At 41.7% G+C, this 13,839-nt stretch overlaps 1 protein-coding gene across 1 annotated transcript; it reads left to right on the top strand.

Moving 5' to 3' along the window:
* Positions 1-144: 144 nt before the first annotated feature.
* Positions 145-12,879, top strand: LOC107300194 (nucleolar and coiled-body phosphoprotein 1; the record flags this gene model as incomplete). The annotated part of the gene is made up of 9 exons (XM_015829534.1): positions 145-295; positions 1,929-2,057; positions 3,390-3,479; positions 3,650-3,775; positions 4,784-4,909; positions 9,420-9,938; positions 10,622-10,731; positions 12,353-12,433; positions 12,695-12,879. Coding segments are annotated over 9 exons (1,491 nt in total), but the record flags the coding sequence as incomplete, so codon positions are not given.
* Positions 12,880-13,839: the final 960 nt, after the last annotated feature.

The raw sequence follows: 13,839 nt of genomic DNA, 5'->3' as shown, positions 1-13,839 counted from the left end.
CATGATATCTTAACAGTTTTCCATTTCTCTGTTTTGGGCATTTGTATATAAGCAGTGTCTGACGGAATGATGATCATCTTGAAAATGGTATTTGTTCGATTGATGTTGGGGCATCTTCAGTTTTCATTTTGTTTTGTTTGTAAGGGTAAGCTGAAGAAACTTCCACAGCGCAAAAACAACACTGCTCAGCCACTTCCAGTCAAAAACAAGCCTGTGAAGAAGAAGAGCAGCAGTGAGTCTTCTTCTTCTGATGATGATTCAGAACATGAAAAACTAGCCCCAAAGCCCAAGCGTGGTGAGTGATTAAAAGAAGTTGGCTTCTTAATTTAGATGAAGATCTAGATCAGTACTGCTAGAAAGCTGGGGATTGGACAAAAGATAAAAAATACGTGCAAAAGTAAATTACATGAGTATATGTTAATTTATGGCATTGCATGTTCCCCTTTAAATATATAAACCAGATTTTATGAAAACCTGGATAAAAAGAATGAAAAGCTAGGAGCTTACCTGTTGCTGTACTTAATGTTGTTTTTTTCCTTAATATTCTCTTCTGCTTGCTCTGAGGAGGACCTCCGTGCCAGCAGAATAGTCTACAAGTAGTAGTAGAGAGCAATAAGCCAACAGCTCCAGCTCAACAACAAAGGGCTGCTGGCCAGCCGCCTCCCCAACTGGCGGTCTCTGTTGCCCAGCCCTAGCCTTTCCCTTACGGAGTGGGGTGGCCACAACCGTATTAGGTTCCCCTGGGACCTCCCCCCCGCCAATCAGGGTGACATTCGATGGCAGCCTGGGAAAACTGACATTTTTGCTAAATCGGGTGTGGACACACCTAGATCGCTATCCAACTGAAGATGTTGATGTTAAAGGTTAAAATTGGAATATTGTAATTAGAAATTAAGAATTAGGTAAAATTTAAAAACAGGATATGGATATGTGCAAACAAAAAATAGATTGACAAATGTTTTAATTGAGCTTGCTATGGTTAGAAACTTACTAGTTTCACTATGTTATATCAAATGTTAGCAGGAAATAGAGAAGGAATTTTTGACAATGTAACCTGAGTCATGTACTAAAAATGCTGTCACTGAACTATTGATTACCCGGTCACCACGTTGCTTTCTACGTGGATGTTAAATTGGAAAATTAATAACATCTGTATAAATAAAAACGTAAATGTTCATTTGTTCAAAATCTTAAATCTCCGAAAGTTCTTCACCGATTGCTTTGAAATTTTGACACAAAGTTGCATTCGAATACGCGCGTGTTTTTATATACCTACTATTATATAGATATCACACCTGTGACAGGTAAAAACATGCTTTTTTGAAAAACAGCGTCATCTGTTGGACGTAAAAGCAACATACGCTAGGCATTGTGAAATTAAACATATTACAAACGTGCGCTTTCTCTTTTCTTTCTTTTCCATTTAACCAGACTGAGCCACAGCAACGCATGGCCGGGTACAGCTAGTTTGTTATAAATAAAAAAAAAAATCAACTTTTTTTTCTAAATTGTTTTTCATTTTCTGAAATAATACATTGATAAATATAGATGAATGTGAACAATTTCCTCGGTAGATACACTTTTTATATTTTATATTGCTACATTCCGCATGTGTGTGTGCACGTGGGCGTAATACATACAAATGCACACACGTATAGGATGTAGCAGTTGACAGGCTAATCCCAAATTGTTTTTTTCCAGAGAAAATGTTAGAAAATGGGTTCAAGAATGTACAGAGGTCATTCATCAAATGGATAAGAAAGTGTTTAGAAGAAAGTGGCAACTAATTTGAACATTTGATGAAATCTATGTAATTATATCACATACGAGATCTACGAGACCTAACCTGGTTTATCCTATATATGTTTGTGTGTGTGGCTGTCCTCTCCCTCCCTCCCTCCCTCCCTCCCTGCTGTCTGCCATCGCAGGAGAGTACTCTGCTGTGCCACCCCCTTTAGCCATAGAAGCAACGAAAGGCAAAGCACACCCCACTAAAAAGACCTCTAAGAAGAAGGGAGAAAATAGTAAGAAAAAAGAGCAAGCAAAGAAACCGTCAAGTAAGTTTCATAAATGACTTGTATACAACGCTGATTAGATGTGCATATTTAAAGAGATCCTTTCAGATATATTTTTCTTTTAAAAGTGCTTGGTTTTTGACAAGAGTTTAATGTATGGGAGAGAAATATAGTCCTGTGGTAAATAAGTTCTTTTTAATGAAGAAACATTTCCTTTATTTATAGAAGGAATTTCAAATATAGGAAAGGGTGCATTATTCCAGTGATGGTGAACCTTTTAGAGACCGAGTGCCCCAAAACCACCCCACTATCCCCGTCCCCGCTCTGCCTTGCCCACTAGGCCACCCACCACCTCCACTGCCCGCCACAGATCACCCAGGCAGCCCAGCAGCGCCATGGTAGCCACGCCCTCTGCCCAGGCCCCGCAGCATCATCTGCGCGCGACGGGGCGCAAGGGCAGAGTCTTGTCCCCGCTGCCCGGCTACCATGTCCTTGGCTGCGCTGCTTCGTGTGGGCCGTGTCCAGGGGCGACTCTCCTCCGGGGGAGGGCTGCTGGTGAGGGGGCCGTGGGAGGAGGTGGGGCTGGGGAGACAGTGTGTGTGTCCACAGAGAGGGCTCCGAGTGCCGCCTCTGGCACCCGTACCATAGGTTCGCCACCACTGCACTATTGTATCCCTGTGTTTCTCTTTTTTGTGTATCTGAATTTCCCCCAAGTCGTTTTTGCCACAACATGACAATATATTTTGTCAAAGTATGGTAGGTTATTAAAACAAGCTTTTAATATTTAATGCATCTCTCAAAATAAAAATCTATTTATTACTTACAGTTATTTATGCATCCTGCAGCCCTCAGCCATTGGGAAAAATTCACCTGCAATAACATTCTCTATTTTTGTTTGAACTGAGCCACCATGGTTTTATTCAACAGATCATAGTTAAAATAGGCTTAACACTCTTTGTGAATCCAATCTTCTTCTCTTACCATCTCATGCAAGAGAGACAAATTCTCATCAGGGTCATCTTTCTGGATGGATAATGTTTTTTTATAATTTAATTAGTATATATTTTCATATATTTTATCAACTTTCACATCTGGATTGGTACATTGTTAATGGTCATAAAAAGATACTTTGCATTAACGACACATATAGACCTTAAATGTTATAGTAAACGTAGTATAAACAGTACAGATAATTTTTATTCAATCTATAAAAACTATTTGCAGTTATTTCTACTGACGACAACTATAGTTTTAAATTGCAGTAATAGATGTAGATGTTCCTACATGATCCCAGCTTGACAGCATATTTATAAACTATTATCTTGGAATTGTCACAGGGAATATAATGAAACCTTTATATATATTTTTCTCTAGCTGAAGGGGCTACGATTAAAAAAGCATCTGCTCCCAAATCTCTTCCTACTTATATCCAAAAAGGACATAATTCTTCAGAGAGCGATTCAGGTGAGTACCCTATCATGTAACATATGATCTCTCTTTTTAGGGAGTTATATAGTGTTGATAGTTATAAGCAACCAAATACAAAATGCTGTCAGTACTATATAATCTTCCAACATTTCTGAGGAAAAATTAAATGCTCCAGTATAAATGAAAGCTGTGTGTGTTTTATTTAGATTCTAGCTCTGAAGAAGAAGAAGAAAAGAAAGTTTTGGTCAAATGCTCTGCCAAAGCCATTTCAGCAAATGGTCCTGCTAAATCGGTTCCATCCAAGAAGGCGAGCAGCTCCTCTGATTCCTCAGGTACCGTGGATAACGTGGTAAATCAGTTGTTTTCTGTTCTACTATCTTGTATTATTTCATTGAAGAGCAGGTATTTTGTTCAATCTTCAGTTACTTATAGACAGAAATACAACACAAAAAAATCTGTCGTTAATATTTCTCTTACATGGCATGCTTACACCAGGGCTTTTCAACCTTTTCAACCCATTGTGCCACTTTTAGGATATGGCAACATCCGAGTACCACCAGTCACCTAGCAAGGTGTCAAAAACTTGATGACCAAAAAAAATAAAAAGGAAAAAAGTGATGAAGTACAGATAGTCCTCGACTTACAACAGTTCGCTTAGTGACTGTTCGAAGTTACAGTGGGACTGAAAAAAGTGCCCCCCAAAGCACAGCCGAGCAAGACACCTGCCTGCCCGCCCAGCGGCGCTCTTCCTCCTGTCCGAGGTTTTCATTGTGAGCATTTCTTTTGAGGATTGGCAGCGCGGGTGGGGTGAGGGGTGTTTGGTTTTTATTCCCCCCGTCTGCTGGGTGGTTGCAGCAGGTGATGGTCACTTCACATGACCCTGGGACACTGTGACCGTCATAAATATGAATCAGTTGCCAAGCATCTGAATGTAAATCACAAGACCCTGGAGATGCTGCAACATTCCAGGTGATCGGTGCTTCTTCTGGGCTCAGCAGAAGCACCAGGATCAGCGCCGAGCTCCAGCTGGAGCCTAGCACTGATCCTGGTGCTTCCACTGAGCCCTGACAGCCCTGCAGCTCCAGCCATCTCTCACTCAGGCTTGTGTGGTGCTGCCACCAGTTCAGCTCATTCACCTCCCCCGCTACCACTTTTCTAGGATGGTCGCGTACCACTTGCCAGGTGCCAATGTACCACAGGTGGTACCCGCACCACTGGTTGAAAAGCCCTGTTATAAGCAACCAAATACGAAATGCTGTCAGTACTATATAATCTTCCAACATTTTTGAGGAAAAATTAAATGCGCCAGTATAAATGAAAGCTGTGTGTGTTTTATTTAGATTCTAGCTCTGAAGAAGAAGAAGAAAAGAAAGTTTTGGTCAAATGCTCTGCCAAAGCCATTTCAGCAAACGGTCCTGCTAAATCGGTTCCATCCAAGAAAGCAAGCAGCTCCTCTGATTCCTCAGGTACCGTGGATAACGTGGTAAATCAGTTGTTTTCTGTTTTATTATCTTGTATTGTTTCATTGAAGAGCAGGTATTTTGTTCAATCTTCAGTTACTTATAGACAGAAATACAAAAAATCTATCATTAATATTTCTCTTACATGGCATGCTTACAGTACCAAAATTTAAATTTAAAATACATCTGTTGTGATTCCGTGCCAGCCTGTGATTCGAGTAGTTGAGTATGGGGAATCGGAGGAGGAGGGGCCTGGAGAGCCATCAGAGTCGGAGGGAGGCTCTGATCTGATGAGCTGTAGGTTTTACAGACTGATGAGGAGGCTGGTCCTTCCATTCGTGATGGAGCTGAGAGCCAGCTGTGCTGGGAAGCTGAGTTGGACTCGGAGGAAGCACAGCTGGAAGACCTCAGAGACGCTCGTAAACGTAGGCAAGTCACACGAGTAGGACAGAGGGAGGCAATGGGGCAACTCCAGGGGAAGAGGAGAAAGCAATGAGAAGCCACACCTTGGGGGCTGCGTAGCAAAAAGGGAATGTGTGGGCAGGGCTGGTTGCTGGAGGCAACTGTTTGCAAAGAACTTCAGAGTCGAGAGATCATGGTCTGTTTATTTTGCTTGTGAGTTATTTCCTGTTTGACTCGTGCTCCGTGGTGCTTTTGGACAAGGTCTCCATTGGAAAAGTGTTCTGTTGCTTTATGTTTTCTGGGACAGTTATCAGGTCTGTAACTCAAATAAAAAGGGTTTATTTTCCAATCTACTGTTAAAAGAGGGGTTGTCTTTGTGAAGTAACAAGGACGTACGTAGGTCTGGGACAGAACAACATCATAAGTAAGCAATAAAGAATTATGAATTGTTAAAACAAGGTACTTAGGTAGAGGTTTGTCCTCCGAGCTTGCTGTTTGTTCCCAGATGTTTCATTATCAAATTATGTAACATCTTCAGTGGGGTTAGGGGGGAAGTCCTGGGTGGTCAGTTGGTCTTGTGACTGGCTGAGTCATAAGACTGACTGAGTCACAAGACAGAATCACAAGATTGGTTCTGGCCTCATGACTTCTGACTGGTTGCTGTGAGGTGTGAAATTCTACTGATGGGGGTGATTGATCCTGTTGTCAGTTGGTGGTTCGGATGGTCTGCTTAGTTATTGGTTCATATACTGGTTCTAAGTCAATAGGTTTGTTGATGGACCCGTTGGTAGAATGCCAGGCTTTGAAAAACTCATGTGCCTGAGGGGTTTTGGCGTGGTCAATAACTTCGGCTTTGTCCCAGTCAAACAGGTATTGTTTGTTGTCTGTGTGACTGGCGATCAGGGACTTTGTGTCATGCCGTTTAACACCCAGCTGGTGTTCATGGATTCTGGATTTTAACTGTCATCCTGTCTGCCCAACATAGAACTGGTTGCAATTGTTGCAACTGATTCTGTAGGCTATGTTGGTGCTGTCTTCCTTCCGTGTTCTGATTTTGATCTCGGTAAGTTCCTGTCTGAGTGTAAATGTGGGTTTGTGGGCTATTGTTATTCCTAGGAGTTGCGGTAGCCTGGCAGCCACTTCTGATGTGCCTTTGATGTATATGACAGGACCTGTTTCCCGTGCTGCGCTTTTCTATGTGGCTTTCTGGGGTTTGGATGTTCTACATCGCAGTATGAAATTCCTGGGGTAGCCGTTGTGAAGAAAAACACTGAAGAGGTATTTCTCCTCTGCTTTTTAGGGATTTGGTGCTGCAGTGTGTTCTGGCTCTCTTGAAGAGGGTCTGGACACAGCTTGTTTTATGTGCTGTGGGGTGGTTTAGAATTTGGTTCATGTCTGTGGATTTCTGGTGTACACAGCTTGTCATTTCACCTTTCTTACAGTATGTCTCTTTATGTCCATGTTGAGGAAGCAGAGATGTTCGTTCTTTTCTTCCTAGCATATAAAGCTGTTCGTTCTTTTCTTCCTAGCATATAAAGCTGATGCCATTGAACATGTTGTTGAGCAGGCAACATGTGTCTCCTAGTTTTGGATTGTTTGAGGATGATGAGTGTGTCATCCATGTAGCGGACCCAAAGTGTAGGTTGGATGGTTGGCGGGACAGCGCATTTGAATTTCTGCAAGACTGCCTCTGCTATCTGGCCGAATATGGGTGGTCCCATGGGTGTGCCTTGTATCTGCTTGTAGATCTTGCCATTAAACCTGAACTGTGTTGTCAGGCACAGCTGTAGACAGGGAGTGTTTTCTGGGGGCGTTTTTGTCTTCTGTGAGCAGGTTGTGGATGTTTATTTGGCCAGGTTGATGTTGATGGAGGCGAATAGAGCAGTGACCTTGAAGGAGGCTATCATTTCTTCAGCATTTATTTTGATGTTTTTGATTAGTTGAAGGAATTGTTCATATCCACGGGAAAGCGTTGAGCTATCAATCGAGGTGGCGAAGTCTTCTTTGTAGTGGTTTCACTAATTTGTAGGTCAGTGCTTCAGGGAGTGTGCTATGATGGGACAGAGGGGGATTCCGTTTTGGTGCACTTTGGGGGGTCTGTAGAACTTTGGTATCGTAGAGTCCTGTAGTTGTAGGTATTTATTTTTGTGGAAGTTATTTGCTTTGTTTTTTCCATCTTCATCAGGGTGCTCTATATTTTGTTTTCCAATTGTTTCGCGAGGTTGGTTTTGATGGTTTGATAGGTGCTGGTGTCATGCAGTAGGTCCTCGATTTTGTTGATGTAGTCAAGTTTTGTCTATTATGACGGTGAGTCTGTCTTTGTCCGCTGGCAGGATGACAATGCTTTCGTCCTTTTTCAGGTTTTTAGTGCTTGCCTTTCCTGTTGGTGGAGGGTCCTGTTGTGTCTGTTCCTCTGTCTGATGTCTTCCTGCGTCTCGTGATCGAAGTTGTTGGTTTTTAGTATGGATTCTATGGTTAGCTAGGAAGTCGACCAGGTCCACGTTTTTGTGATTGAAATTGAGGCCGTGTGTGAGTACGGCTTTTTCCTCTTTTGATAGCAGTCTGTTGCATAGGTTCTTGATCCATGTGTCAGAGTTGTCGTCTTGTGCTATGGGGTGATCTTGGCACGTTTCTTTTGCAGGTTGTCGCAGTTTGGGGTCTGGAGGGTTGGTTTTGTTCAGGGGTAGGCCACCTTGGCTCTTTTATGACTCGTGGACTTCAACTCCCAGAATTCCTGAGCCAGCCATGCTGAGGGGAAAGGGAGAGGTTTCCAAGCTGAGCCATGCTGGCTCAGGAATTCTGGGAGTTGAAGTCCACGAGTCATAAAAGAGCCAAGGTTGCCTACCCCTGGTTTTGTTGGATATTCTATTGATGGCATGTTCTAACTTGTCTGCGAGATCTTGTCCAATTGTGGTGAGGCACTTGGATTTGGTTCGTTGGTATTTTATTAGGCAGTAGTGTATGGCAGTGATCATGAATTTGAGCATTTTGCATCCAGGTTCCATGCTTGTGGGTGGTTAATGAGTGGTCTATAGTGCACTCTTTTTGGCAGCAATTTCTTGCAGAGGCATTTGTGGAGGAAGTGTAGTAAGTTGTTCGTGGGTCGACAATTGTCTGATGGCGAAAGTCTCCCAGTGGTGAGCAAGTTTAAGTGGTTTTTGCCCGTGCGGTTTAGGAATTGTAGAGAATATTCGTAGTTCGGGTTGTAGATTTAGGCCGAGGTCTGTCCTTCAAGCTTTCTACCAATAGGTCCATCAACAAACACATCGATTTAGAACAGCGCTTTTCAACCGGTGGTATGCGAACCATTGGTGGTACATCGGCACCTGGCAGGTGGTACACTTACGTTGGGTTGAAAAGCACTGTAAAAAAAAGTGTAAAAGACCGGTTCTTACTTTCGGGGAAACATGGTACTTAATTGCTCTCAACAATTTCTCTACTGTCCTGAAGCCCAGAAATAAAACACCTGCTTTGCTTCTGAAAGGTAGGAAGGAATTGGCTTTTTAGATCAGATCATCCATGGGATTTATGTGGGTTTTCATACTCCAGATTTTTAGAGCTTAGTCAAAGATGCTTCTATTCTTGTAACCATCATCTTTTCTAGACTCCCTCCCCTGAAAAAAATAATCAGGTGCTGTGCTTGATTTTCTCTATGTTCAAAATACTGAGATTGTACTTTTGACAATATCAGTTTATTGTTCTGAACCTGCACTTTCCTCCACACAAAAAATATCTAAACTTTAAAAATACTGAGGATAATTAATTTTATGATATTATTATTATTTTTAATATTAGTATGGTATTGTTTAATATTTAGGTTATGAATATGTTTATTATTGTGTTTAATTTGTTTAAATTTGTGTTAAAGGGGAGTTAAAGTGTATTATGGACTTGGTTATTTTAATAGTTGGTTAATGTTAGATAGATTTTGATTATTATATTTGTAACCCTGTGTTCAGCTCTGGGAAGTGGGGGAGGGGGAGGGTGGGGTTTTGGGGTGAGTATGGGGGTTTATACTGTAATCTTTATAAAACTTTTAATAAAAAAAATAAATACTGAGGATAAGATGCAGCGCAATCAGATTAGTTTGTCTCTTGCTGTTTTTTCTTCCTAGATTCTGATAGTTCTGACAGTGTTCCTGAGAAATGCGCAGTTAAGACAGGCATAAAGAAAGTGAAAAAACCTCCCGCAGTGCCGGCAAAGAAAGTAGAAAGTATCGTCAAAGATAAGACTGTTCATAAAAGAAAAGGCACAAAGGCTGTCAAAACAGCGCCCAAATCCAGCACCCCTGTCTCTAAACCAAAGAGTTCTGAGTCAAGCAGCTCCAGCAGTGAAGAAGAGACTCAGCCAACCAAGAAAGCAGCTAGCAAACTCTCAGGGGCTGGCAATTTGGTCATCAGCAAGCAAGCCCCAGCTGAGAGCAGAACCTCTTCCGAGAGTTCCACCGATGAACAATTTAAAATATCTGAACAAAGAGAAAGAAAGAAAGAACAAAATAATTGCAAAGCAGCAAAAAAAGCGCTAAAACCCTCAGCCAACTTGGTGGGCAAAACATCTGCATCAAAGACTTCAACATCTGAAGTGCCGAATACGGCAAACAACGGTAATTCTGATGAAGAGGCCACAAAAGAAGGTTAGTCATTTTTCATGCGGGAGGTATTAAATAGAATGGAGCTAGTTTGGAAATAACACCAAATCGAATACCATAAAATAAAGGGGGGAAAAATGTGATGGAATGTGCACCTTTGAGAATCAATGGATAAGAGTTTTGTCAACATAGAGCTTTCCCAGAGAGAGGCATGGAAGTCCGAAGCTGGATGGGTAGAAGGGAAGAGGGTCAAGGTAACCACACCTAGAATCTCTCAAAATAGATCTAGTAGGTTAGAAGGTTATAACTTTATTTAGTATGGCAAGATTCTGCTTGTTAGGGGTAAGCAGTTGAAGGATTGGACTCATTTGGATCTTGCTGTGTTATCTTTGGGCTTGATTTAATATGATCGGTGAACATCATCCCTGTCTGTCAAGGAAGACTTTTTATAGCATCATTTTAACCATAGCTTAATCATGCTTTGGCTTAGACAGCATCAAGTTATAAACCACACTGAATTATTTTGCTTAGCATATTGTATGCGTCCAGACATTGGGTGAATCGGTTCCTACTGATTAGAGATATTTTAAATAACCATATCATACCTGAATTTATAGCACGAATGAAACTCTTTCTTTCCTGCCCCACTTAACCTGTTTATTGATTAGACTGCTACTTATTTAGGATGAGATGATCTTGTACAAGCTTACTATTCCTGTAAAATGTAGCAGGCTTATCCAAAAAAAAGCGGAAAAGGAAAAATGAACAAGAGTTGGAGACACTGGACATCAAGAAGATGAAACCCAGAGATCCTCATACATTCCCAAAATCAAAGCAGGTAAGGATTGAGAAAAAGAACTTTATGATTTTATTTATTTTACTTTATTTAACTTATTTGGCCGCCCATCTTACTACAGGTAACTCTTTCCTTCATAACTGCAAAACCTGAATTGTGTTTCACATGGTTTTTTGAAAGGAGGTGAGATATTATGAAATGGTCATGGGTGATTTTATATTAGTTGTAATGTTTGGAGACTCTTCAAAACAATTTCTCAACTAGAGAAACTCCTACATTGCCATTTTGAAGGATTTGTCTAGAAATCAGATATATCATAGGTGAGTAATCCTCAAGTTACAATTTCAGTTGGGACGGGATTGCTATTGCTAAGTGATGAGGCTTTGAAGCATGACATCATGTGACAATATCATTTAGTGATGTCTTGCAGTCCCAGTTATCACAATCCAAGATGCATGAGTCATTAAGCGGAGGGAACCCAGGTAATTAATAATGGGGGGGGGGGGAGGCTCAACACAGGCCACATGTGAGTTTGGGGGAGGAGATACTTGATGCTGAGCATAGAGTGCATGTGATTACAAGGAGGCCAAGAAAAAAAGCCACTGGGTTGCACGCATTCTTGTATCCAAGTGCTGAGAGGCCCAGGAAAGAAGGTGTGGAATGAGTGCAATTGCAGGGAGACTGTGGAAAGAGGATGCAGGGTACATGAGTATGTGTGGGAGAGATTGCAGGGAAGCCAAGTAAAGCGGGCACATGGGATATGTGCATGTGTGCGCCATGGAAATAGGATGTGGGTTGTGTGCATCTTCTTCTTGTGCCATATCGTTGGCGATCATGTTGGTGACCCTGTTTTTATCAGCAGCCGCACGAAAAAGTGCTGCTGAGTTTTGTCCAAACCAATCCCTTAGATTTTGAAGCCACGATGTTCTTCTTGTGCCTGGACCTCGTTTGTCTTCAGTCTTTCCCTGGAGGATTAAATGGACTATGCCGTATTTTTGTGGGTGGCGCATCACATGTCCGAAATATTCTAATTTTCATTTTTTAATTGTTTTGATGATTTCCCTGGGCTTTCCCAGGCGGCTTATCACCTCATTTCTGATCTTGTCAACCCAGCTTATACGTAGCAGCCGCCAGTAAATCCACATTTCAAAGGCTTCCAGTCTCTTCAGATGGCCTTCTGTCAGGGACCAATTCTCTACTCCATAGAGCAGGATAGAAAAAATATAGCATCTGACAAGCCTGATTTTCAGTCTCAGGCTTATGTCGTGACTGCAGAAGATCTTTTTCATTCTGAAGAATGCTGTTCGAGCTTTCTCTATCCTTGTCTTTACTTCAGCGGTCATGTCCCAGCTTTCATGTAGATGTTGTGTGCATGCATGTATGTAATTGCAAGGAAGCCGGGGAAAAAGAGTCTGGGTTGCATGCAAGTGAAGTGGGCAAGGAGAGCCACAATGCATGTGTGTGAAGAAAAGTTGGGCAGGCACTTAGCCCAATGGCTTTGAACTTTCTTTGCTGGCTTCCTATTGACTTTGCCTTTGCTTGGAGGAAGCCAGCAGGGATGCTGAAGTGGCAAGAACTTTGAGGACTGGTCATAAATCCCTTTTGTTTAGCAACTTGAATGATGACGTCATGAGGACTATCTGTATCTTTTTTTCTTCTGCAGCAATCCAGTCCTTTTCGCAGAATAAGAACAGAAGAAATAGAAATAGACATGCGAGTAGCAAACAATTCCTTCGATGCCAAGGTAGGGATAAGCATTCCTCATGTAATAATCTCTACAAAATAGATATTACCTGGACAACCTATAACAAAATTGCAGTATTTGCCATTTGTTTGTTTGTTTGTTTTTGTGAAGTATACTCATAGACTCTGGACAGTGACAGTCTATACTGGACAGTCTATACTCATAGACTCTGGACAGACTCTGGACAAATGCAAAGTGATAAAAACCATTTATGCTCAATGTTTTGTGACTAATGATCATCAATTTTCTCATCTTTCCCAGAAAGGAGCTATGGGTGACTGGGGTGAAAAAGCAAATGATGTTCTGAGATTTACAAAAGGTAAATCCTTCCGACATGAGAAGACAAAGAAGAAAAGGGGAAGTTATTGTGGTGGCACTATCTCTACACAGATAAACTCCATCAAATTTGAAAGTGATTAAACTTTGGAAGGGGATTCCAATTAAACTCAAAAGTTTCTAACTTTGCATCATTTTGTGTTACAGCACACCTGATAATGTGATAAATAAATATACCTTCTTTTTAATTCTTCCTCTGATGCTCATATATATGGCAGGGATCAAATGTTTCTTGCTGTAAGGGTCTGCTTCCACTAGGTCTCCCAAGAAAGCTGAATTCTTGAAATAGGCATTGTTTCAAAAGGAACTTTTATTGAGAGTTAATGATAGCACTAGAAGAAAGCAAGGTCTGAAGATTTCACGGGCGGAAGGTTACATCAAAATCCCCGTTCATGGCTCCTCCCCCCCAGTGTCCAACAGTCCATTTGAATTCCAGCCAATCCATAGGTGCTATGATGTTTTGAGAACCTGCAATTTAGCGTCCATCTCAAGATCTCTCTCTGTTTCGGTTCCCAACGGTCCCAGGCTCCACTGTCTGGAGATAAGGCAGATGTCTTCAGGCCACATTCCTTTCTCAACATAGGGAGGGCGACTCGAGTAATCAGAGCAAATACATCCCCAGCAAGCAGGCAAGTAGCCCCCCTCCCACCAGTATGGTAGACCCTGAAAATGATTATATAAACAACTAAGGTAGTAATAAAATAATAAAATGCAAGCAAGTCAAATTAGAGGGATCTGACATGCACCTCCCCCTCAGTAGAATGACAAATCCATATGAAAAACAGAAAGAGGGAAGGGGAAAAGAGGAATAAATACACATCAGTCAGGCTTATCAGGATAACGAGCATGAAAATGCTTAAGTAGTCTAGGGGCTTTAACATGTTTCTTATAAACCCACTCGTTCTGTGAGGCAGGAAGGTCCTTCCCAAGCCACGAGATACTGAATAGAGCCGTAGTGTTTGCGAGACTCTAAAATGTCCTTAATTTCAAAATGTTGTTCACCTTCCGCCATAATGGGTGGTGGAGGAGGAATGGCTGCAGGCATAAATGTGAATGTAATTTCAGGCTTC

Source organism: Protobothrops mucrosquamatus, unplaced genomic scaffold (assembly GCF_001527695.2).
Source record: "Protobothrops mucrosquamatus isolate PMUCROS unplaced genomic scaffold, P.Mucros_1.0 scaffold6350, whole genome shotgun sequence".
Lineage (NCBI taxonomy): Eukaryota > Metazoa > Chordata > Lepidosauria > Squamata > Viperidae > Protobothrops > Protobothrops mucrosquamatus.
The sequence above is the reverse complement of the archived record's forward strand: the minus strand, read 5'-3'. Positions and strand labels throughout refer to the sequence as shown.